Below are 26,256 nucleotides of genomic sequence, written 5' to 3'. Positions count from 1 at the left end.
AATATTCTAAATTAATGCACTTTCTGGCAGCATTCCATAAAAATTAAGCAATTATCTCTTTTGTTTATGAAAAATTTAAGAATTATCTCTAATTATTAAAAAAACTAAAAAGCTAAACATATTGTTATGAATTACAAAATTTGTATGTGTTTTTGTTAAGCTTAAACAATGTCAAGGGAAAATATTTTCGTTAAGACGGCTATAATAATATGCATTTTTTAATTTTATTTTAATATTATTTACATTGAATTTTTCTCAAATATTTTCTTTTAGTTTGCATTTTATTAAAATACTAGTGCAGTACATCCATATTAATAGTATTGCTTGAAGTACCACATGCAAGAACAGTAGTATCAGACAATTCATCAATAAGCGTAGCCATTCAACTATTCATCCGTCTATCAGATTTATTTTGTTTTCATCTTGGTACTCGCGTTTAATGAACGCATTGTGGTCTAGCCGTTAATATAAAATGCTTCAATTCGAGGTTTCTTTATGTTGATAACACTGTAAATCAGACAGCTTTTAATGACCACAGATATTTAAAGTGTCGAATGTTAGTTTGCAACAACATATTTATGAAATATATCACTCAATAAGTTAAAATTGTTCAATCGTTGTACAAACATAACAATTCTTTACGAACACTGTGTCAAAAATTTTGAATAATTGAAGAGACTGAGAGTCTTGGAGATGGGGTAGGGCACCTGCATCATCGTGACGCCATTCAGCCAAGAATTCGGACACACTTTCAGAAGCGGCCATTTATTTAATATTATTTTTCATAATTCTTAAAATACATAAAATTTTCGTTTATTAAAAATAATCTGTAGATATCCTAAAATTTGTTTTTTTAAAAGGTTTTGCAGACTGTAGTTGAATCACTCTTCTACTATATTATTGCTAATATTTTTATACGTATATTTTTTCCGTGTAGTGTGCGTTGATACTGCTTAATATTTAAATAAATTAATATTACATACAGTCCACTCAAGTATACTGCAACCGTACTTTAAAATTGAAAATTATAACACGCACACATAAAATAGATATAAGCATTAATTGCGATTGTTCGTCGAGTATTGTAAATTAAAAGGAGAGCGTTCGCAAGCGCTCGGTTTTGCGCCCGCGTCCGCGAACGCGCTCGCTTCGCGACGTCGGTCGTAGCGCAGTTTCCGCAACGCCGCTTCCGGGGCCGTGCGGAAAATGCGCGTGCTGTCGCGCCGATGATCGGCAGTCGTCGTCGGCGCAGCTCGCGGGAAACGGAAACGGGAACGGGAACCGAACGCGGACGCAGTCGGTCGCACGCCGCGCGCCTAACCTAAAAAATCAGCGTTACGTAAACGGCGCATGCGCGTTCCGCTTTGGCGAAGATGTCGCGGCCGCCGGCAGAGAGCGACGCGTGGGCGCTGCTGGCGCTGAAGGCTGCGCCAGCCGCCCCCCGCGCCGCACCCTCCGCCTCGCCGTCGCCCTCGCCCTCGTGGCCCGAGAGCCCTGCTCCCCTGGCGCGGCTCGAGGGTCGGGACTTCGAGTACCTCGTGCGCCAGCGCCGCGTCGTCATCGGGCGCAACTCTAGCCGCGGCGACGTCGACGTCAACATGGGCCATTCGAGCTTCATCTCGCGCCGCCACCTGGAGCTCTGCTTCGAGCGCCCCGCCTTCTACATGACGTGCAACGGCAAGAACGGCGTCTTCGTCGACGGCGTCTTCCAGCGCAAGGGGGCGCCGGGTCTCCAGCTACCTAACACGTCAGTTATTGTTCCGTTCCGTTCCATTCGTTATTTATTTATTTACTTGTGTCGCCTAGCAACACGTGTCGGTTCGAATTTTGCGCAATTATCGCACTTTCACTTTTTCACAACACCACGTGTTCGTTGTGTACATCGAAAATTTACCTTTTATTTTGATGCTAGTTAATTATTTTTCAACTTTTCATTCGTCTGTTTATTTAGTATAATCCTTACCTAAAAAATAATTTCTACTGTTTCTTGATCATTTTCAAATTTATTTGGTACTGGTCGATTAGTGACGGGCCATCGCCGGGTTTGCACACGTATACTAACATTTTGGCGCACGCGCAAAAGTCGTCTTGTGAATTAAAATTAATTCAAAACAAAACAGTGACTTTCAATCTGTTTTAATAAATATAAATAAAATGCTGGTTTTGAGGATTAGTTGACATTGATTTTGTTTGCTACTAACAAACGTCCATTTGCTGTTCAAACCCAGACCTAACTTAATCTAAAATTTCTTTAGGTTATGTTTGGGTTTAACTATCAAATTTTCGCGTGGCGTGGTGATAATAAACAATTACTAAAATTTAGTTACCAGAAAATAATTATATTAACTTCATTTTACGATACTTTCGTATTCACGGGGAGCAAATTTATTCTAAAAAAATATTTATTTAGTAGATTCGTTGCCTAGTTATTCATGGGGTTTTCACTGCCGTTCGTTGCACCCCTAACCTGTTTAAATTTTATGTAGCAAAACAACGTTTTTCTACACAACAAGTGCTTGCAGGAATTGTATGGCTCCTGCTTCGGTATAAGATAGTTTAAACATATTTATTTTCAATGAAACTATATTTTTTATGTAAATAAATGAAATATATAAACAAATTCATAAATATTTTCTCCAATAACAGGAATGTACCGAAAAATAAACTTTTTAAGCAAGTTCAATTCAATACGACTCAATTGCTTATTGTGTATGTGTGTGTGGAACTGCGGCGTTGGCCTGTCACTAATCGACCAGTACCGTTAATTTAATCCTTCACAAATAAAGATAATATTACCGATTATCTTTAAACATATAGTAGATCAGCGCTGTCCAACTGGCGGCCCGCGAACCAATTCATGTTTTTAAAATTCAATTAAAAAAAAGCTAAAATTCACTTCAGACATTTGTGTTTGTTTACGGATGCTGGTGAGAGCTTAAAAAATGCCACCTTGAATATTTTTGTTCGTTTATCCAGGCATGGAGTATATAAAAAAAAGAGATAAGGGCATGAGGACCGCATGCCCTTATCTCTCACTCACTTAGCACGCGAGCGAGCGAGAGGGGAAGCATCTCACCGCCCGCGCTTGATAAATAGCTGTAAATTTATAGATGTTGATAATAAACTACTTCTCCTACGGGCTCTAGTGTTATTTGTTCGAAAAAAATATGAAACCACAAAACTGTTATTTATTATTGTGGTTTTCGTTGTTACATTGTTTATATATAACCTGAAAGACGCGTTCTACTGTATATGAAATTGACGACGCACACTGGACAAACATAAATTAAATAATGCTCGATAGAAATCATAGATTTCTCGCTTCGCGGCATGTCTGGAAAGAGATCGCTAATCTCAGTATCCCGACAAAAATTATATTCCAACGAAACGTGTGCCGTTGTTCCCTGTAACAGAAATCGGTTACTATCCGGACGTTAATAATTCTATTGCAAACATACCGGTATATATGTTTCTCCGACTAAATTTTCCCCGTAGCTCGGTCGTCGCCGCGCTTGTGACCTTGCATTTTAAATCTGTTCGTTTTTATCATCGGCTATTATGCTGTTCAGATTGTAGTGTTGTTAAACTGAACTTCCCTATCGTTATCGATATGAGAATTTCGTCGTTTTTGTCAGGTAGTAAACACAAACAAATGCGATCGTATCATTATCTTTGCTGTGTATAATAATTGTATTGATAAATATACACATCGATGAATCATTTAATATTCCTGAAGTCGTAAAACATTTTTTTCTTCAAACTATCTCAGCAAATCGCACACCGAGCTGAAGAAAAGCTTAACATTTTTGTACTACAGAACGAAATAAAAATAGTATTCTTAATTGGTTGAATCGCGAATCGCATATAAATACACACATACATATGTTTGGCTCTCTTGCCGAAAACGTATTATTGCAACAATTTTAGCACAAGTAAATACATCTAAAATATATTTATGAGAGCTAAAAGTATGCATTAAAAAAAAACATTATTGATCCGACTAAAATCAGACAAGAATAATAATAGATTAAACGAAACGTTTATATTACGGCACAGAAACAACATCTATATATTTTTAATCGCAGCCAGATAAGTGCATCTATACAGCAGTTGACTATGGACTAAGTTTAACGTAAAAACAATTTGATAAACAAACTCAACGCTCGCCTTTTATCAAAGCGCTTTGTTTATTATTGTTATCTGTCGGCAAGGCCGAGAAAACGAACGAGCCGTTTGGTTTGGATACGATGTAACCACGTGTCTACATATGCATCAACGTCGCATACGCGAATTTTTATGATATCGCTTATAAGGAACAATACACTGCAAATAGTAAACAATTGATCGATACGGGTCTTTCTAAATACCCTTTGTACCCGGATTCACCCGCATTTTGTTACAATTCATTCAACGCTTAATATAAGTATTAATCTATCGAGTCAATTACACTGTATTATTTATTATCATGTTGCATTAATCGCATGCGATCAATTCCTTACAATCTACCGTGTTCCGTTACACAGTTTTGGTGGATTTTAATTGCTCAGCGGCATATTAGGGCTACTGATTATATGTTGTTGTTTTGCGTGTCATTGATGAATCCTGTTTGGAGGAGAGTGAAGTCTTTGATGGAACTCGTTTTCCAAATTTATAGTTTATCGCGATAATTCCGGGTAATCTGGAAGTTTTTTCACATGTGGCACTGATACGCGAAGTTTGTATGGGAGCGTCATGACAATATATAAAACTCAAATCTTATATTTACATATTTTTTATCTTGACTCGAGAGATGGCACTATATTTCCTTCCAATTATTTTTTCAATATGACCTCCTTAAATCTCATAGAACGGTTGACGTCAATAGACGTCCATAGCATCGATAGGGTTAATCATTAAATTGACTTATCGATTTCTACATAGTTTGATGCAAATATTTATATTTTTTGAAACCATTCATAATTATTGATAGTTAAAATAAAAAAGATTGCGTTTTTAAAGCATCTCACCGAGATCTATATTATTTAAATCGTTGCATTATATTTTGTTTTAATTGTAACTTTCTGCTAAAAACTATTTTATATATTGGGCTAGTTCCGTCGCGATTTTTTAGTGATCAAACTAACATGAACCTTGATCAAATTTTTAGGCTTGACTGATCGATTTATATGAGTACAGTCAGTTCTCGAGTTACGACGGGGTTCCGTTCCACCACCTTGGTCGTAAGTCGAAAATCATACAAAAAAGAATTAAAAACAATGCATACATGTGAAATATAAAAACCACTTTTATTGCTGATTTCAAGTTGTTAATTAAATACTTTTTAGCAAATATCTACACAAATAATTTATTTATAAGAATTGATCCAGAGTATTTTTATCGTCTGTGCTACTGATATCCATTGTTAATTCTTAAAATTTTTCAGCGAGTGCAGTGATAGTGCTTGTTTTTCTTAAAAAAACGTCCAGGTTTGTTTGTACAGTTTGTTGTTTCTTTTCTCTATAAATTTCATAATAACACGCAAGTGCTTGCTGAATAAGGCCGTGTACCCTCGAAGATCTATCGATGTCTTTGTCCATATTTTCAAATTTTTTAATAGCATCATTGATTTGGCTAAAAGCTGCAGCCATGTCTTTTAACCCAAATGTTTTGGTGGTTCTTCGAGTACATCTAATTCTTTTAGCTCCATTACATTTTTTTCTGCAACTCGTTCCTCAATCTCAATCAAATCTTGGTTTGTGAGTTCCTCAACATCATTTTCCAAAAGATGAATTACATCTACATTATCAACTTCCAGATTAAGTTGTTGAGCACATTTTACAATAATATTTGCTATCTCATCTATTTCCCCTTCTTTATTAAAATACATATTGTCATTATATCTTTTTAAGAGTTTGTTCCATATGCCGTTCATACAATTCATCGTTACTTTGGACCATCCTTTTGAGATATTGTTTATTGCATGAAAGATGTTGTAATTTTTCCAAAATTCTCTCAATGTCTGATGTTTGTCTGTTCCTGCAATTGCTTGGGCAAAAGTGATTCTTAAATAATGGGCTTTGAAGTTAGCAATACCCCCTTGATCCATCGGCTGTAGAATGCTGGTGGTGTTTGGGGATAAATAAACCACTTTTATATTTGGATGTGATTCCCTTAAGTGCGGAGGATGGCCTGGAGCATTGTCAACAATCGATAAAATTTTAAAGGCTATGTCGTTTTCATCACAGTTCTTCTTTACTTCTGGAATGAAACAGTTATCAAACCAGTCTTGAAATTATGTATATGACATAAAAAAAAAAAAAAAATTTTTTAACAACTTTTTTTTTCCGTCGTAACTCCGAATGGTCGAACTCGAGAACTGCCTGTACTAAAATTCGAATGGCGTTTTCAGCAAAATGTCTGATCTGTTAAAACCATATCACTTGTTTAATTTTACAGTAATAATTAAATTACACTGAACTCTGGTGAACTCTGGAAAGCTCTTCCGTACCGCTATCTGCGTAGATCTGAGAAAAAATATGTCGCGTCGCAGAATTTCAATTGCGACGCAATCCGCGCGCGGGTTAATGATGCAATTCGCAATCGTTCGCGAACGGAATGCAATAAACGAAAATGAGGTGACGTGAGGCAGTAGAATCGTCGCGAACGAAGCTATTATAATCAGGTAGCCGTAGAACATACATTATTTTTATAGACATCATATATTGAACTGGTCAGGTTTTCTCATCGATAGCCGAGACAACGTAAATAAACATTAAATTCGCAATATGTTTATTTTTTGTGTTCTTGCCAATATGCTCGCATAGTAAGTAAACATTTACATGTACTAAGTCTTATATATTCTAGAAGAGTTGCGGTGCCTTGGTGGAGCGAGCCACCGAACAGCCCCGTTGCCTACGTCAATATCGAATCTGTTACCTCATCTATACAAACACCTGTTTTAGCTATTTTAGTTTCGCCGTAACCAAGTACAGCGTTAGAAATGCGCTAATTATTGGGCTAGGTTTCGTTAAAAGTGATATTAGTCACTTGCGTATTTCCAAATGATGACTAACAAGTATCGATTTGCGGTAACTCGGCGAGAACACCTGTCGTATAGGCTATTTTTACACGTAAATAAATAATATGCAAGTTAGGCGTATACAAACTAGTGTTCCCACTAGACTATTTGTCGCACTATACAATTTTGTTTCAATATCTTGAACTAGGGGATGGTTTGGAGGTATCTACTGCATTTAAATTGTGTCGACTTTTCGCCATTTTTATAATTAAGTCGATATTTTCTTGAACAATATCACGTATCGCCGTCTAAATCGTATGTGCCACACAACTCATAACACTGAAGTGCAACATTACATACATACATTGACTCGGACGTTCCGCATGATCATGCTACAGGTGCTGGTTTTCCAAGTATATTTATCAAAATTATTGTAAAAGAAATCTTTCTTGTAATTTTTTTAATTTTATCAAAAGCGTTTATTTTTATCGAATAAAATTACGTTTGTCGCAGAGTGTATAACAACTATTATCAAATGGCGTACAGTTTAATTCTAAAAGTCAACAATTTTTATACTAGACCGTCAAATTATCTCACCCTAAAAGGCGAAGCTGCCGATTGACAATCTCCGTCCCAGATGCAATGAGGTCGAGCCCGTTCGGCTGTTGGAAAACGAGCCTACGTGTACACCGACACGTTATGTTACGTATTTGTATTTCATACGAATACATAATACACGCGTATTACGACTATTATAATTTCTCCTTCCTCCCCGTTTTCTCAATGTATGTTGATCGGGCGCGCGATAAACAAACGTCCTCGATAACGCGCGTGGTCGCAAAATGCGAATTTTTCCCATCTCGTTTGTGTGTGTATGTTTATTTATAGAACAAACCATGCAAATGTTTATTTTCGCCGCGACCGCGGCCGAGCACGCACACGCGGTCCGTTAACCTGTTAAAAACCAGTCTAGTCTATTCGAATAAATCATCTCAGAGCAGATAATATGTTAAACGAGAAGCTCACGCTATTTAGAAAACAAGTCAGACTCTAACTGTTATCTGCGTTTGAGCAAGCGACGAAAATATTTCAACGATGATGTGTTAAATAATGTCAACAATTTTTCTGTGTGTTGACATAATTAGATGGTAAGCTTGACTAATAAAGGATGAACAAATGTACAGCGTTTATAAATTCAATACAGGCGGTCCTTGACTTTCGCACATAATTGGTTCCTGAAAATGTGTGCGAATGTTGAATGTACGAAAGTCGAGGGAAGTAAAAATCCACTATTCTTTTTCTTTTCTTCGTATAGTATTTTATAACATGCTATGTTTTTATTGATCGCCCCGCGCACTTGAGATATGCGTTCTCCACTGGGATCACAATCTTCCATAATATTTAAAAATTTGTCAAGGTGCGTGAAGGCTTCATTCATATTTTTCATTGTTAAAGAGTTTTCCAAAATAAACCTGTCTCATCTACATTAAATATTTGGCTAGAGGAATATTCTACATCTTCAATAATTTTGGATAATTAGGAAATAAATTCTTTTGCAGCATCTTTATCCGCATCAGCCGATTCTCCAGTAAATTTAATATTATGAAAAGAATACCTCATTTTAAAATTGTAAAACCAACCGTTACTTGCTTGAAAAACCGTGTTAAAATATTTTTTTAATCTATTCTTCCAATCTTTGTGCAAACTAATGCTTCCACTTCACTCTCCGAAAGTAGGCGACAGTTGGCCAAGGACGGGAAATATAATGTGAAAATTCGGGCTTACTTCGGTCGAGCTCGGTTGTCCCCGCGCTAAAATCTCTCGCAAGTTCTCCGAGGTCACCGCGAACGGGAGGTAAACTGGGGGTAATTTTGGTCGAGGCGGCCGACTTCGTCGCCTCCAAAAATTCCCTCGCTTTCCGAAAGTAATACCCGAAGACGCTTCGAGCGCGAGCGGCGAGATACTTCCCCTTTCGCTCTCTCGCGTGACGAGAGAGAGAGATAGAGATGGTTTATCGCAAACTGAGATAGAACGATTCAATTTTAATATGGGCGTCTTCACGATCGCGCCACTGTTTGGTATTTTTGCCCGATCTGGACGGCCAAAATTATTTCACCACTTTAGTTGATTCCATAAGTGCTCTTAGTCAAATATATAATATTATAAGTGCTAAAAAATACAATTATTTAAAGTATTTCTTTAATTGTAGGCCCGAGGTATAGGAATTCCGTGTTGAACGGTCGTGCGAATTTCGCCGCGTAGCGTAAAAAAAAAATTGTATATGTCACAAATTTGCTGTTTTTTATTAAGAAAAAGTATTTGACTAGCATTTTATCATACTCGGTATCGTTTTTTTAAATATGTATATATTTAGTCATTCCAAACAAATTTTTATTTTATTTCATTAGTACGCGATCCACAATTTGACGTTTACTGATTTTACCACGGTAACCATATTATTAAAAAATTACAATCATTACAAAACTGTATTTTAAATTTGACGTTAACATTTCTTTAATTGTAGGCCCGAGGAAGAGGAATTCCGTGTTTAACGGCCGTGCGTAGCGTAATAAAAAAATTTAGCCGCGTAGCGTAAAAAAAAAAAATTGTATATGTCACAAATTTGCTGTTTTATATTAAGAAAAAGTATTTGACTAGCATTTTATCATACCCGGTATCGTTTTTTTTTAAATATGTGTATATTTGGTGATTCTGAACAAATTTTTAGGTCGTAACTTTCGCGACTAAGCCCCGTCCCATTTTTAAGAATAATACATTTTTAAGGTATGCAATGTGTTAAAAACCGCAAAAATCCGCAGTCAATTTTGCATGTATCATAAAGAGAAAGACCTAAGCTATATATTGTATATAAAATCTCAATTCAGCAAATTGACTTTCCATACTTTTCCTTAAAAAATAATAGAAATTATTCATTAGTTGCACACTTGAACGTTTCCTGTTTATTATTTATTAGTGACAGTGAAGCCTCGATTCAACATAAAATGTCTTATTTACTAACATTGATCTATTCCGGTGCATTGCAATCATCCACCATCTCCTTTTTCTCCATTTGGCTTTAATTTTTTTTGTGTTTAAAACACGCACGTAGTTATAATACGCGAGGTTGAGAAGCGTGCACGCGTATGAAATTCCCGGCTGTGCGAACGCTATTCGAAAAACTGCGACCTTGACCGACTTCGGTCGAACTTCCACTAGGACAACTTTCGGAGAGTGAAGTGCGGGTATAAGAGCTTTAGCTTGAATAATTGAAATACTCATAGGGACATCTTTTTGATGTTGGTCATCGATCTACGATGACAAAGATTTTCCATTTCATCCATGTTTTTTTTTTGCTGAGTTTTTTTGGAAACATATCTGTAGAGATTGCGGAAATATATCTTTATTTTCCACAATTTTGAGGGTATTTCTTAATTATATTTTTATTTTGCAAAATTGAACATATCGTAGACCTGTTTGTATCATACGAACGTCCGATTGAAGCAAAAGATTCAATTCGAAACACCCAATCGATTCCTATTATTGACATAGATGAAAAAGTCTTTTCACACAAATATGAAGTTGAAAAAACTACCAAGAATTTGATAGCTTTATAACTCAGAGCTAGATATTCTTTATCGAGAGATATCTAGAATTGTTATAATGAGTGTATTCTATGTTTGGACATCAGAAGATAATTCGATCAGCTTTTTTTTCCATAGGTCCATAGGTTTCACTTACAGGAAAATAATTATTAAAGTTTTCAACTAACACTCTTAAGTGTTTAGTTATCATGTTGAATATGACTTCCTGGTTGATATGAGCAGCATTTAAAAATTCTTCCAAAAGTGGAAACATTTCTATATTTTTCTCTTGCACGCAACTTGTTTTTAAACGTATCCATTTTATTTCTTAGTATAAACATATTCGTGGAAGACCCCCTGAAGAGAAATATTAAGTTCGTTCAGAAGGTTAAATATATCGTGCAAATGTACATTTGTCTCACTTTTTTCACGATTTAACTTATAGTGGCAGCACTGTAAATCACACAACTGTCAATAATCACGCGTGTTCAAAGTGTCAAATGTTAGTTTACAACAACACGAAATGGATTGCTTAAACAACGCTCAACGCGTTAAAATTGTTCAGTTGTTCTACAGAAATAACAATTCTGTACGAACTGTGTATTGAAATTTACGGAAATACTATGGTCAATTTCATCGTTCTACTGAGCCTACTCCGGTTCGAGATTCTTTGTTGTGGTCGTCAAATAATTAATTGACAGTAATTCGAGACTGAGAGTATGTACCGTGATTGCCGTTGATTGCTAGTATCACATATTTTACAATGATCTTTTAGAGGAAGCTTGGACAAAAAGAAAATGAGCCCAATTGAGAGCCAATTGCATTAGGGCTTAGTCATCAGTGGTGAAGTAGGGCCGGAATGCGTTCCGGTACAATTTGTTAGTAGATTTGATAAGTTTAAAATATTCTTCTTGAAACGAAGTAATAGATCTTCTAACAAATGGTTGTTAGATTTGCAAAACCCAGCACAACAATCTAATTAACTAGGGTTAGCATAAACTGAAATCTCATTGATTACCCTAAAAGGGAGTACACTACTAGTAAATACACTTATTTCTCGATATACGCAGCTAGGAACAAATATTTTTTAAATATTCCAAATTCAACGTATCAAAACGGGAGCGCTTCATCATTCACACTACGACGATAGCATATTACGATTTCTAAGAAGTACATCAAAACCGAATTTTGACCAATAAAAAGCGCAAAAAAACAATTATCACTTCTCAGAAGTCAAAAATCCACGTCAAAAGCAATAAAATCATATCGGTGCCGTCGCAGAGGGAACGCTCGATACCGAGCGTTCCCACTGCGACGGCACCGACACGATTTTATTGCTTTTGACGTGAATTTTTGACTTCTGAGAAGTGATAATTGTTTTTTGCGCTCTTTTATTGGTCAAAATTCGGTTTGATTGTACTTCGATCAATATTTAAAATAATAATATAACATTGCAAATGCTCGGTAAAGATATAAATTATATTTTTAAGCCATGATGAAACACTAAAAATTAGGCAAAACCATGAAATGATTTCAAATGAAATATTTCGTTCGATATAGAAAAAAATGACAGTCAATAGTTGATGCATTCATTCGGTAGATAAATATGTTACATTTAGTCGTAACGAATGATACAGAGTGATCAAATTTGAGTTATCTGTGTTGGCAGCACTGTCTATCACGCGTGCTTAGAGAGTCAAATGTTAGTTTACAATAACACAACTCGTTAAAATTGTTCAATCGTTCTACAGAAATTAAAATTCTGTACGAACTGTGGATTGAAATTAAGGTCAATTTTATCGCCCTACCAAGTGAAAAATTCGCAATTTGAATAGACTGAAAGCGTTGGAGTAAGGAATAGCCTGTGCATCATCGTTGCGCCCGTTTGCATCATAAGATTCCCTATCGAGCTCGACGGTTTACCGTTACATTCTAATTAGAATCCACTACTATTTGCCTCTCAGCCATACACCATGGGGGTGTTACCCTGCGCTTCTAAAGAAATATTTACCATTTTATTTTATTATATAATAATGCTCTTTTCTTATAATAAATATAAATATTTTATTGCTTTTGGAAACAACAATAGTAGGAATACATTTAATAATGACTATAATACTTATATTTATTTAAAAAATCGTTAAAATTCTGCGCAAAATTAAAAAAATCAGATACATAAGTAGCAAAATTATGGAATGAAGTTAGTGGTATTGTAGGTTAATCAAGTTTATTCATTTAACAATCCAGGACTGACGCTGATCCCTTAGAAATAAAAGTGGGAGTGGTGTCGCATGCAACGAAGAAAGAGATAAAGCATGCTATTTTGTGTAACGGTATTTCGTCCAGATTACATGGGAATCTTATGAAGCCGATGGTTTACCGTTACATTCTAATTAGAATCCACTACTATTTGCCTCTCAGCCATACACCGTGGGGATGTTACCCTGCGCTTACTTTTTTGAAAACTGAAGGTAGGACTGTAACAGTCAATGGCGAGCGCTAAAGGCTCATGAAGACCGATTATTTTTGACACAAAAACAAAGATATTGACGTGGAGGCACGTGGTACACGGAAGGCACTTTTTCATTTATTTTTAAAATAATTATTATATTTATTAAAAAAATATTTATGTATTTTAAGCGATCGATCTTGGTCGTGTATACATAATGGTTACAAAACTCGAATATTGAGCTAAATTCAGCTCATCATTGAACATGATATTATTGTTATAAACTATAAAAAATAAAGTTAATTTGCAAGTACCTAATTATAGAAAAGTCGAGTCATATTACATAAAATAAAGTTTAAGCAACATCAGCGAACGCGCTCTCTGGCATAATCTGGTTTGATATAACGTGCTCCGATGACTCAGCGGGCGTACCCGAGCGTGTTCGTATAATATTCACATAACATGGACTGATAAAATAGGGGTGCCGTAAGGCTACTAAAGGCGCATTAATAATAAAATAAAATATTAAGATAATCAATATGTATGATTGATAAATCACATACTTTCACAATTTATTTATTTTTAAATATTGGCGAACAAAGTATTGATAAGTTTGTACACAAGTGCCGGCTCTGGTTAGCAAATGGGTTATGAAAAACTCTGTTTAAACTATGATAATTGTCATATTGAATCAGTTGAAAAATCAAAGGAAAACTAAATAAGCCGACAATTGACCGAGTACAAAAATAAGTGGCTCACAGCTGACCTAACCTAACCGAAAGTAAATTTAAGAAACCAGATGACACGCTCGCTTTGGCACAAGACTCGACGACGAAAAGGCAACTACGTCTCGCAGGTAGCATTCGGCCCACTGACTAAAAACATATAATCCAAGTCGCGCTGATTTGAATGATATAATTATTGGTGTGCGTATATATATATATATATATATATATATACATTTATAGACACATCTGCAATGTAAAGGTGATCCAACTTTAGTTTCCGAACTTATTTAAAAAAAAAAACACATTATATTAATCAAACATGTTTCATTAATTATGAAAAAATATTTTAATTAAATGGCCGCTTCTAAACCTTTTGCAGCAGCCAATCCTATCGATGACTTTTTCGTACACTTCGACAGTATCGCGGCTATAGATTGGCGGATGTTGGTTTTTAGGCGCGGTTTGTCGGCGTATACACGACTTAGCGTAACCCCACAAAAAATACAACGGTGTTAAATCGCATGATCTTGGCGGCAAATTGACGTTACCAAAGCGTGAAATAAAATAAAAAGTTGCACACGTTACGTGCCAAGAAAAATATACACGTTGAACACAAGACCTTGATAACAACAAATCAATATCGGTATATCCCTCAGGGCGAATGACCAATCACAGGGCAGAAATTTAAGAGCGCGTATCATACGTTGAACAAGGTTAATGTACAATGGCTCTTGAAAAAATATACTAGTGGTTTCCCGCCGCCTTCTACCTGTTATTTATGTCATCTTTCATGGACCATAAAAATAATATTTTATTGTTATTTTTGTCCCGTTTTTTTACCAACTTTACAATACTCTTGTACTTCTCAGAAATACAATATTTATTCAAATATAACCCTTTCACGAGACTCGATGTTTACGGTGCCTAAACAAGTTGATTTTTTTCTTCCTTTGGTTTCCTGTTAATTTCAAACTCGGCTCGGTGATGTTGACATTGGGCAACTGTTTTTGTTCCGCATTAGTTCCACGCGAGATGTACTTCATAATTGGACATCGTATTCGCATAACACGGTTGAGCCGTTCGACTGCCCACGCTGCTTTGAAACACTCGCAACCTGGCGATGACGTCATGCGTTTGATTATAAACCGTCGCCACGCGAATGAATCAGTAAATGTTATGAATGATTGTAAAAAAACAACAAAACGTTCGTTTACATTATAAATTTATAAATATATATATATATATATTGAAATTATCTCACGTAGTAGCGAGCGGGTCGCTCTAATCGAAAAGCATGCGCGTTTGTTTACATACTCACATTCGCGTGTGTATGTATGTTATGAAACACCTTGCGGTTGTGTGTATTATCATTATCGTACCCAAGATAAGAAAGTCAATTTTGTATATTTTTTTACAATATACTTACAATGCAATATAATAATATTCACTGCATACAAAGATTTGGATAAATATTTTTATATGGTCGACGGTCCGTAGAGAGTAGGTCAGTGATCGAGTTTTTTTTAAGCCAACGCCCTCGCAAGGGTCGCGTGTATATGATGGAAAACCCTGCAATTGCACAAATGTTCGTGATTGTATGATTAACATTTATTGAAAGGTGATGCAAATAGTAGGTAAACATATTAGTTTCGAAGTCAGTCAAAGGCGAATCGTTTAAATACAGCGATACTACGTAGTTTGATACGCAAATGTCATCGATCGTGTCGATGTTGTTGCTAGAGGTGTTAATAATTGAGTAAGAATTGTATAGGGAAAATAGAATGATTATATTTTATTGCATTGCGGCTCAATGAGTGCATTTAATGCTGTACAAGTCTCATTCGTTCAATGAACAAAATAAAATGACTCGTGTTATTGTTTCATTTTTTTTTAAAATAATCACTGAATAAATATCGCGGCAAAAGCCGCGTAGCAAAATATTTTTTTATGACATTTACGTTATGAATTTATTGTCACAAATCTTCTTGCCAAATAAACTGCATATACATAATAGTAAAGACTAAATCATTTTCACCTCGTTATCTAGATAGTAACGAGCGCCATTGTTATTGTGAATTTAATACGCTTTGGATTTATGTAACGCTTTTTTCCAATGTTTTCGGACGCTAAATCCAGATTTTTAGAATCTGCGTTCTATTTTATTTTTTTATTTCTGTTGGCATGGAATATGTAATCGTCGCCTGGCTCTTCTGCGCTCTGTTGTTATTCTTATCGTCATGTGTATTTCCCAATTTATCCGCCAGACGCAGACAATTTTGCCATATTAACTACGAATTCAACATTCGGTGTGACTCACCACCGCGCCATCGACCACTATTCCGAAAAGAGCAAGAGGGAAATTCGCTGTCGTGCGTGTTGTCGTTGCATGTGTGACTCATTGGAAAGGAAGGTTACGTTGAGAAAAATCACCACGCCTCGAGAGACGGCGATTCAATGATTTTATTATGGTTTTTCCCCAATCGATGGTTGTGCGCGACTGGCGGAGCAGACCGAGGCAACGACACAAATAGAGAGACTGTAAACAAAACGAGCGGTGTGATCGATGCGTGGAGGCTATTTTTGTTGACGGAACCAAAGCGGCACGAACGCGGACGAGTTTCCCGCTCGATCGCTGTTGGCAAGGGTCAGGGGGTGGCATTATCGATCCGCTCCGCCCCATCCCCTAATCTACTCACCCCTTGGGCAGGCGGCCTTGAGCTGATACTTGCCACCGTTTCCTAAAGGCGCGACCTATACGTGCCGAAACGTGTTGTGTGTATATTTTGATGCGAGCTTTTGAAAAGTTGCAGGTTAACCTCAACACATATATTTTTTTTCAAACTGTCAAAACAAAATAGTAACAATAAATATTCTTGTCGTTGGAAGAAGACTGTCACAACACAATGAATAGAATTCCAGGAGAATCGTGTCAAATTTGCATAATAATAAACATCCACAACTGCATTTTAAGTTATGACATCTATGGTACGACCATTTTCCCACTATATTTATATAAGAAATATAAAGAAATATTTTATATAATATGCGTTTTAAAATTGGCCGTATTTGCGCAATAATAAATACTTTTATATACGGATTTATTCTTGACGTAGAGTACTGTATCACACAATCTTTAAATAGTCTCGAAGATCGGATTGAACTCTTGAGTTTCAGGTGACTGATTAAGATTAGGTTTGAGAGTTTGACAGAACATTTATTCAAAGCCGGAAGCTACGTGTATTTATGAATGTATTTCCTTACTGAAGAAAATATATTCCATGTGGAAATGTTTCAGTACAAGCTCTTAAGAATTAAGGATAGTACAACGTTCCTTCCAGTTCTCGATTGGCTGGCCAATGCATTTGCAATATTCTAATAAATTAGAAAATCAGTAAAATTGGCAACGATATAATTCTGTAAAATGCGGATACAAGAAATGCATTCCTTCGCATTATGCACCGACCTTTCGGCTTTGTTCAGGTAGTTCCTGTATTTTTTTGTGCTTTGACTGTTGATGGATAACGTTTAATAGGTGTCCGCTCAGATATGCAATCATTTGTATAACGCCAACCAGAAAAACGCAAATAAAGTCATTATTTTATAAGCTATTAAAGTGTTCTTGCGATAATTTCTTCGCAACGATTACGAGTGGCCCCGACATAAAACAACAAAAACAGTTCTTTTTTTTATTGGTTTCTGTAATAATAATTTTTAATATTTCCAGATAAGAATTTTTTTCCAATCTTTTGCTCTTTTTTTCTATAAATCGAACACAATTTCGTAACACATTTCTTCCACAGGCTATGCTGTGCCATTTTTTGCTTGCCGATCAAGTGCCATATAATTATTGAAAGAGCACTATCGCCCTCATTCTTTGTATTTGCCATTTATAATATTTATGCGAATTCAAGTAGACGTCGTGTATACAGATTTTGAGAAAGCCTTTGATAAAGTTTGTCATAGGTTATTATTAAAAAAATTGTCGAACCTCGGTTGCTCAGATAATTTAACTCGGTTATTCTCGAGTTATTAGCAATCGTAGACAGTTTGTAACCAATGGTGGCCGATTGTCAAAAGAATATTTTACCCCTTCGGGGGTTTCTCAAGGATTCAATCTGGGACCTCTGCTTTTTGTGTTATTTATTAATGACATAAATACAGCAATTAAAAATTCAAGTTTTCTTCTGTACGCAGATGATTTAAAATTATATATATGCATTCGATCTGTTGTGGACTTCTTCTCTCTACAAAGTGATTTAGACTCTCTGTGGAGATGGGCTTCCATTAACTGTCTGCCCTTTAGTGTCGGAAAGTGCCATACTGTGTCATTTATTCGATCCCGTTTGCCATCAGCTTATTTCTACCATCTCGGTGGTAACATTTTGACTAGAGAAACTTCCACTAAAGATCTCGGAATCATTTTCGAGAGCAAATACACATACACGACGTCTGTGATAAATCTTCCAAGATGCTCGGCTTTGTTATGAGGAATACCTATCACTTTGACGATCCGTCAGTTATTCGCATCCTCTATGACACCTTAACTCGTAGCATTCTTGAATCGGGATCTATAATTTGGAATCCCCGAATAGCCAAATATTCCCTTTAAGTGGAAAAAAAAGGTATTTAAGATACCTTTACAAAAGGACATTTGGTTATTATCCGTACTTATATCCCAGCGCCTTTCTTTTAGGAGCGTTGGGATATGATTCGCTGAGTTCTCGCAGAAAGCCGTATGTCGCTAAGCATTTTTTCAAATTACTAAAAGGTGCTGTCGACAATCCAGCTATTCTCGAGAAATTCCAGTTTTGGGTTCCGAAACATTTTCGAGAATCACGATCGCGACCTCTTTTGATGGCCGTTAGGGCTAGGACATCCGCACTTGCCGACTCGCCTATAGCTGTGGCCATCCGGCTCCTTAACTGGCATTACATATTGACTTATTTAATGTTAGCTACGAGGATCTGATCCAGTTTGTATCATTTAATTTTGATATTTTATAATTTTTTGTTATGTTTAAGTATTGTTATATTTATGTCTATTTACGTTTTTTATGTTTTATAAATTTAAAATTTGTTTTAGACCATCGTGGCGCATTGGGATAACCTGTTAGGCCACGATGGTCTTAATTTAATCTAATAAAAAACAACAAATTTCGTTACCTTACAGCTTATATATAGTTGAATTGAAAACGTTAAATATTGATGCATTCGCCTTTGAATATAATATCACTGCTTATAAATATTAAATAGCAACTGCGTTGTTAAAAGCTTAATTTTTCTTTCTCCATATGTATAAAAGTTCTTTCAGGATTTTATAAGCATGGCATACCGAAGGATACAATTTAGCGTTAAAATATAAAAACCTTTTGAAACACATATTTAAAAAAATGGGGGCCGTTCTAGTGCGGTCAATCTCACATATGGCGGAGTGGTTTAGGCTTACCATATAGCCGGCAAATAAAAGATAAATGGTTCAATTTATTTATCAGATTATGCAAATTTTCGATCGAATATGAAATTTAAGAATGTAATTGAATTATGTATTGTTAATCATATTCATTATTTCTGATACTCGAAAGAATTGGATAAAAATTCTGATAAGAAAAGTATTTATGGAGAAGAATATGAGATTTTTTTACCATAATCTCGCCTCGTTAAATAGCTGTTTAGAAATAATCTTTAATTTTGGAATAAAATATACATTGTTGTACCTGTGAAATACATGAGAAACTCATAATATATATTTTTCTAATCTCAACAAGATTAATTTGATGCTGTTATCAACCTTCCAACTCGATGGTGGTTGATATTGAAAGCATTACAAATTGCCCACGTCTGGATTATAGTTATAAATTATTTTGTCATATATTTTTAAAAACTAGTTACATAAAAATTTTAGGCATTGTACTAAGGTGCAACACTTATATTTCATATTTCAATCGTTTGGAAAGCCTCCCTCCACTGCGACTACTTCCTTTCGCATACTCAGACTAAATTTCGCCTCAAACGAAACAAAAATCATGCCTCCAGATTACATGTCTGTCTTTTTCGTTATAGAAAAAAAAAGAAAAGAAGAAAGACAACGGTGTGACTCCGCCGAGATCTTCCCCCGTCGAAAAAAGAGTGTCTTTCCTTCGGTTTTCCCGACTGATGATTTATTCCTCTCTTGCTGATCCAGGCAAGTTAACGGGAGGGTGGCTAACTAAAAATTCTAATTAACATCATCCTCTAAAAATAAAAATCCATCACACAAAGATCTCAACTGCCATTCTAAAATGATATGTCGAAAACATTGTTTTAATTTGTATTTTCTATCTTTTCAGATGTACCTTGCGATTTCCTTCCACAAACATCCGATTAGTGTTTAAGTCGTTAATCGATGGATCTGTTAGCGGGCCCGCCACCACCGAGTCGCGGGCACTGCCACCCTTACGAATTAATATACCAGCAGAAGAAATTGACTCGGGTCAGAGTCCGTTTCCGTCACCTACAGGTAATTTATTTAATTCACTCAATGTACACCTGATTAAATATGAACGTTACAGGATTGTTAAATTTATAGGAACGATATCCGCAGCCAACAGCTGTCCCACTAGTCCGAGAGGAGGAAGCGGTCATCGGCGCAACATACATCCCGACTTAGGTTTGGTTGCGTCTTATGCTGCTCTTACAAGAGAAAACGATTACTCCAGACCGTCTTCTAATGGATCTGTGGTATGTATGTGCCATACAATAGGTTTTTTTTTTATCACAAACAACTTTAAATATAAAACTAGTTTTCGCAAAACCTGGTTTATATTATTTGATCATAGATAGTATTTTTGTTGAAATATTTTCATCTCAAAATTTAAAATAAAAGAAGTATTCATCTATCAAGTAAACAGTGACATCACATATGATGTAAAGACAGTCATATTTGATGTCATAGGGAAGGCAACACGAATTTGGAATTAGTCACTTGTATTCATTTATTGCCTCAATCTTATGCCTTTTTAAATCAATAGTGTTCTATTTTAGTGTTAATACCGAGGGTGATGTAATGATTTAATTAGATAACTTGTAAATTGAGTAAAATGGACTAATAATAAATTGACTAATTAGTTTGTACACCTATATTAGATTCCATCAAACAGATTCATAATATGTTACTTATTTTTCAGACACCATCCGTGGCCGATTCAGGCGTCGGTGGGAGCTCTGTATCCAGGGACGAAGCGAAGCCGCCCTACAGTTACGCTCAACTCATCGTTCAAGCGATAGCCTCGGCGCTCGATAAACAATTAACACTTAGCGGGATATACTCTTATATTACAAAGCATTATCCTTATTATAGAACAGCCGATAAAGGATGGCAAAATTCAATTAGACACAACCTTAGTCTCAATAGGTAAGTGTTGATGGCGTATAAAAGATTTAGTTTATGCAACATTGTAATGATTGTGCATTTTTATAGATATTTTATTAAAATACCGAGAAGCCAAGAGGAGCCCGGCAAAGGCAGTTTTTGGAGGATCGATCCTCAAAGTGAATCGAAGCTCATTGAACAAGCTTTTAGACCTAGGCGTCAACGTGGAGTGCCATGTTTCAGAGCACCGTTTGGATTAAGTTCTAGGTATTTATTCGATCGGGTTAATAATAAAGATATAGTAATGTTTTTATATTTACGACTATTTTTCTTTGTAGAAGTGCTCCTGCATCACCGTCACATGTAGGGATGTCAGGATTAGTTACCCCCGAGGAGTTGTCTCGAGAAGCATCGCCGGAGCCGTTCACGTCAGAATCGGTTCAAGTGGTATCTTCTCCGCCCCGCAATAATCGTCATTCCATCCATCACGCCCCCTCTCAGAGCGCGCCCGGTTCACCGGGTACATTATTGAGGTTATGTCATTGACACAATGTGCTTATTACTTATTCGACACATTTGTTTTTAGGTCACGGAAGTATATATTTAAGTTCAACAAATATCATCGCACAACAGCAATTATCCGCATTAGTGGACGGCCAGCGTCGTCTAGTACTGCCAGGTGAACAAATCACGGTTGTCACTAACGGAGCCGGCGGAGAAAGAGAAGGTTAAATTAATTTTTGTTTGATACGCACATACGAGCAACATTTAACATTTTTGATGTGTTGTTTAGAAAAATACGTTTTGGGCTCTGGAGGTAGCAGTTTGGTATCCATTCAAGAGGAGCATTCCATGTCACCACCCACGAATGTTATAATTCAGGTGCCACATTCTCCATACGGCTATGGGTAAGTAAATTTATATTCTAAAAGCAATTACACATTTAACCAAGTGATAGATTAAGGTTTTTCAAAGGTTGTCAGTTGGATACTGCTATCATATGTCGTACATTTTTTTATACTCTCGCAATGTGTGCTTTATTTATAGGGCGCATATGCCATTTTAAGTTGAATACATGTCATTTAGAAAACAGATTTTATTTTTATGATCATCCTGGGAACAGTATCTGTATACTTCCAAGATGTCACGCTTCAGTTCCACAGTTGAATGTACACTATGACTAGGAGACCTCAGAACTACCCTCCATCATAAAGATTATTCTCAATATAAGTTTGTATTATATGTAACATTTTTTTCCTTGTATGAAAAATTACGAAAGTTACACCCATACACAAAAAGGGAAAGAAATCTATGACAGAGAATTATAGGTCAGTGTCGATTTTATCAGCACGTGAAACAAATTTGTGCCATTTCGGTCGAACACACCGATGCGCGTGAAACTCGATATTGAAAGAACTTTAGGGAGCGTAACCCTAGGGGTGGTTGACCTCGCGGCCAATGAGACTCCTGGTCGAATCCTATTAGACAGTTTATTATTTTATAATTACAAGTTTGTTAATGGACGAATATGGCGTGACGTTTCTCGTGATGTCGGAGTTCGTGCAGTTGATGATGCTCAGGATGGCTCAAGCTGCATGCGACAGGTGTCAGGAGTGTCAGGTGGGGGCGCGTAGCTGGTTCCTCAGGAAGGCTGCTGGTCGTCGTTTGCCGACGATTCCGCTTTCTGGCGTCTCGTGCCTCTGCGTCTCTCGTGGATTGTCCTTGGGCTCTCTGCCAAGGTCTTGCGTCCACTGCGGATCAACTCGTATCAACTCGGATCAACTGCCGTCTCCTCGTCGGAGTCCGGGCTTATATTCTTTTAGGGGATGCACCCTTGCTGGCCAATCACGCTTGTGCGTCAATCTCCTAGCCAATCGCTGGAGTCGCTTCGTAGAATTCGAGAAATCGGATGTTGCATATTTGGAAGCGAGTTTTTGCTTGCTCCGACTTTCGAATTCTACGGAAAGGGTTTGCTGTTGTGATGATTAATTGCATCCGCACCGTTCCGTCACAAAAGGGATTCTCTTAACGACCCGTGTTGTGTGGTCAAAAGAAATCCCTCTTGTGCCATGATGTTTGTCTCATTGTTAATGGTGAACATTCTTGGTTACGGGCATTAACAATGAGACAATTGCCATTTTTTTTGTGCGTTACTATTCATGGTGGTCGACAGTCGCCACAGAACCATAGCCACTCAAAAGAGACATCCATTTTTGCACGTTAACACACATTTGTGAGATATTTCTAAATTTCATTTGTCACCATGTTTATGGGTTATTACCAGGGCTGTGGTGTCGGAGTTGTAAAAATCGACCGACTCCGACTCCTTTTTAACCCTTTCCACCCCGACCAATAATTTTTTAATTGTTCGTCATGCGTTTTAAATCAGTAATATGAAGTAATCAAGAGTATTAAAAGCAATTCTTTTTTTAACACTTTACATACGGAATTAATTTTATAAAAAGTCACGAAATGAGTCAATTATCCAATAAAAAATGAAGTTGAAGTTTTAATTACGATTTTTTTTATTTGTATGTAGTTATTCCTTTATGCATCTATATTTACCTTCAAAATTAAAAAAAATAATAATATCTATTTTAAAAATTAAAAGTCTGCCTCCTTCTGCAAATTCCTTTTCCCTTTTTCTTGCATGATGAGGGTATGATACTGCACACTTGATAATTGCGTTGGTATTTTTTGTCCTCATACTTCGTCGGAAAATGCTAGCCTATCAATATTCAACTTTTCGTTATGTCCTTTATCTTTCTTCCTCTTCTGGTAATTGTTTTTTTTTATAAATTCTAAAATTGTAAACAGTGAAATTCGAGGCACACCAATACTCTTCAACTTCAAAATTAAACTGAATGCAAACTATATAATATATTCAAACATATATTGCACATGTGGATTTCATTGGAATGACAGATCTTTGACTAAAAAAAATTTTGATTAACGCGTCCAATGAGTTAATGATATTAATCAAATTATTCGTAATTCCAAATTCTTACTTTTTGCAGATAGTATTTATTAAGGATTGTAAAAACATCAATTTGATGTTGAAAATCTATGTGCGTGGTCATTCGCTAATAGATTATCATTTAGCATCAGAAAATATCATTCCATGACCTATTCTAGAACAAGGCCAACAATTACAATTTTGTTTATAAAATGGATAACAATGTGCTTCATTCCACAGAAGGTAACCAATTTTTTTGTCCTATTTCAAGAGGACTACAGATTCCTTTCGCTTATAGAAAACATATGCAATAAAGTCTAAGATGTTACGATTTGTTTTATAATACATTCATCAATTGAAGAGCTCGAGGGTTCTGTGTGCCTTATATAATCACCCAAAAGTTCCAAAACGTTGACTCAAATACATGTACACGAAAGAATATAAATATTATTCATTTTTATTTCTCATAAAATTCCTACAATGCTGGGAAACGATTCCCCCCTGAGTCTCGTTGACGTTTGTACTTATGAAAGCACTTCTTCGAGTTGATGGTAGGGAAGAATTTTATTTTTGTGTGCTTTTCCGGGTATTGTGTTGTACAGCATACAAAAACAAGAGTATTGGACAACTTCCAGGTAAACACAGTCATCAAACTCTTATATTAGACGTACGTATATAAAAAAAAGAAAATAGTAAATATGTCACTGTAGATGCATACCTACTGGCTTGGACTGTAAAACTGTTAACCTAAAAATTATATAAATATATAGATATATATTTTATTATTACTTGTTCACTTCACGCTGATTAATAATTATAATTATTTGTTTCAGAACAACATATGTCACAACAGACGGTGGAATTATGAAACGAACCTATTCGGGAGGCGACGATAGTTGCGGCGAAGACGGCGGTGGCGGTTCCGGCGATCTTGTCATCGAAGAAAATCCAGTGTCGCCTCCGACGGCTGGCAAACGAGCGAGATATCATCACGACGACAGAAACAACTACTGACTTTAGTTTTCACTACTTCATTAGTACTTGTTGAACATTACGTATCAATGAAACCATTGTACACAACAATAAAAAATAATAGGTGCGACATAATTTTTACTGTGAAATGTGTTTTTAATGTGCCACATCTTCATGAGTTATATTATTTAAAAAAGGAACTGCGTTTCTTCAACGCAAAAATCATTCTTTAGTTTTGCTCTAGCTCTGAACTTCATTTGTTAAGCTACAGTTATTTATTTCCGTTATTGACAATAGGTTTCACTGCCCTAAAATATATTGTTTTTTATTTGCGGCGTTTGCCATCAAACTTATAGTTTTTAACGAGTGATATATGGCGTTTGGCTTTAAAAATCTATTTTATAGTATGTATATCTGACCGAGTCACTAATTTCTTTATTATTAAACAGTGCTTATAACGAGTTCTATGTAAGTTTTAGTTTAAGTAGACGAATGATTTTTTTTTTATGTATTATTAATTATCAATTAGTGATCTGATATTTGAGCATTTCGACTGTTCGCCGCTTAAATATATTGCTTAGTTGAACAAATTAGAAATCAATCTTCTCGGACAGATATATATTGAACGTCGTATACATGTCTTAAATGTTGCCGCTTCAAAAACATGTTCTAATATAGGTGAATTTTACTGTGTTCTTTTCAGTCACGTTTACATTTAAACATAAACTTTGATATAAAACATTTTGAAATAGCTGATACTGGTGGACCAAAGTTGTAAATTAATCACAAGAAAAATAATTAAAATGCATCTGATTGAGAATCTTTTGTATATAATGTACTCTGTAATATGTGCATGTTTGAGAGCATTTAAAAATGCATGTGATTATCTTTCGGTTTATGTTCCGTTTCTGGTCACCGGAATGAAATTTGTGTAAATACTTACTTACCTAAAGTGCTCTTTTTATTGTAGTACATCACCCGAGAGTTCCAGTTTAGCATTATATTTTAAGCAATAGTTAATTAAATTTAAAAAGTAAATAAAATGTTGATTCATCCGTGAAGTTATTATAGATTCATCATTAAATAGGTGTAAATTAATCTTTTAAGCAAATAAATATATATATACAATGAAAGACTCCGAGAGTCGATAAATTTCAAAAACCGATACTCAAATTTTGATGTTGTATGCAATACTTTTCAAAAAACTGTTTACATTTAAAAAGAAA

The 26,256-nt window shown here is 35.8% G+C and overlaps 1 protein-coding gene and 1 long non-coding RNA gene across 2 annotated transcripts; one reads left to right on the top strand and one right to left on the bottom strand.

Annotated features, from left to right (window-relative positions):
• The first annotated feature begins 1,122 nt into the window (after positions 1–1,122).
• Positions 1,123–26,256, top strand: FoxK (forkhead box K). The gene is made up of 9 exons (XM_088186655.1): positions 1,123–1,747; positions 20,081–20,250; positions 20,320–20,471; positions 20,918–21,144; positions 21,211–21,369; positions 21,441–21,622; positions 21,689–21,829; positions 21,896–22,010; positions 24,892–26,256. Exons 1-9 carry the CDS (start codon positions 1,374–1,376, stop codon positions 25,070–25,072), a joined length of 1,701 nt encoding a protein of 566 aa, XP_088042781.1. The 5' UTR covers positions 1,123–1,373; the 3' UTR covers positions 25,073–26,256.
• Positions 5,085–6,505, bottom strand: LOC148235175 (uncharacterized). The gene is made up of 2 exons (XR_015809704.1): positions 6,315–6,505; positions 5,085–6,237 (listed from the first exon to the last, which is right to left on the bottom strand). It is a non-coding gene; the product is annotated as an uncharacterized LOC148235175 (long non-coding RNA).

This window comes from Plectrocnemia conspersa, unplaced genomic scaffold (assembly GCF_051122295.1).
Source record: "Plectrocnemia conspersa isolate PC_06_02 unplaced genomic scaffold, ASM5112229v1 ptg000005l, whole genome shotgun sequence".
NCBI lineage: Eukaryota > Metazoa > Arthropoda > Insecta > Trichoptera > Polycentropodidae > Plectrocnemia > Plectrocnemia conspersa.
Note: the sequence above shows the minus strand (reverse complement) of the source record. Positions and strands in the feature narration are given on the sequence as shown.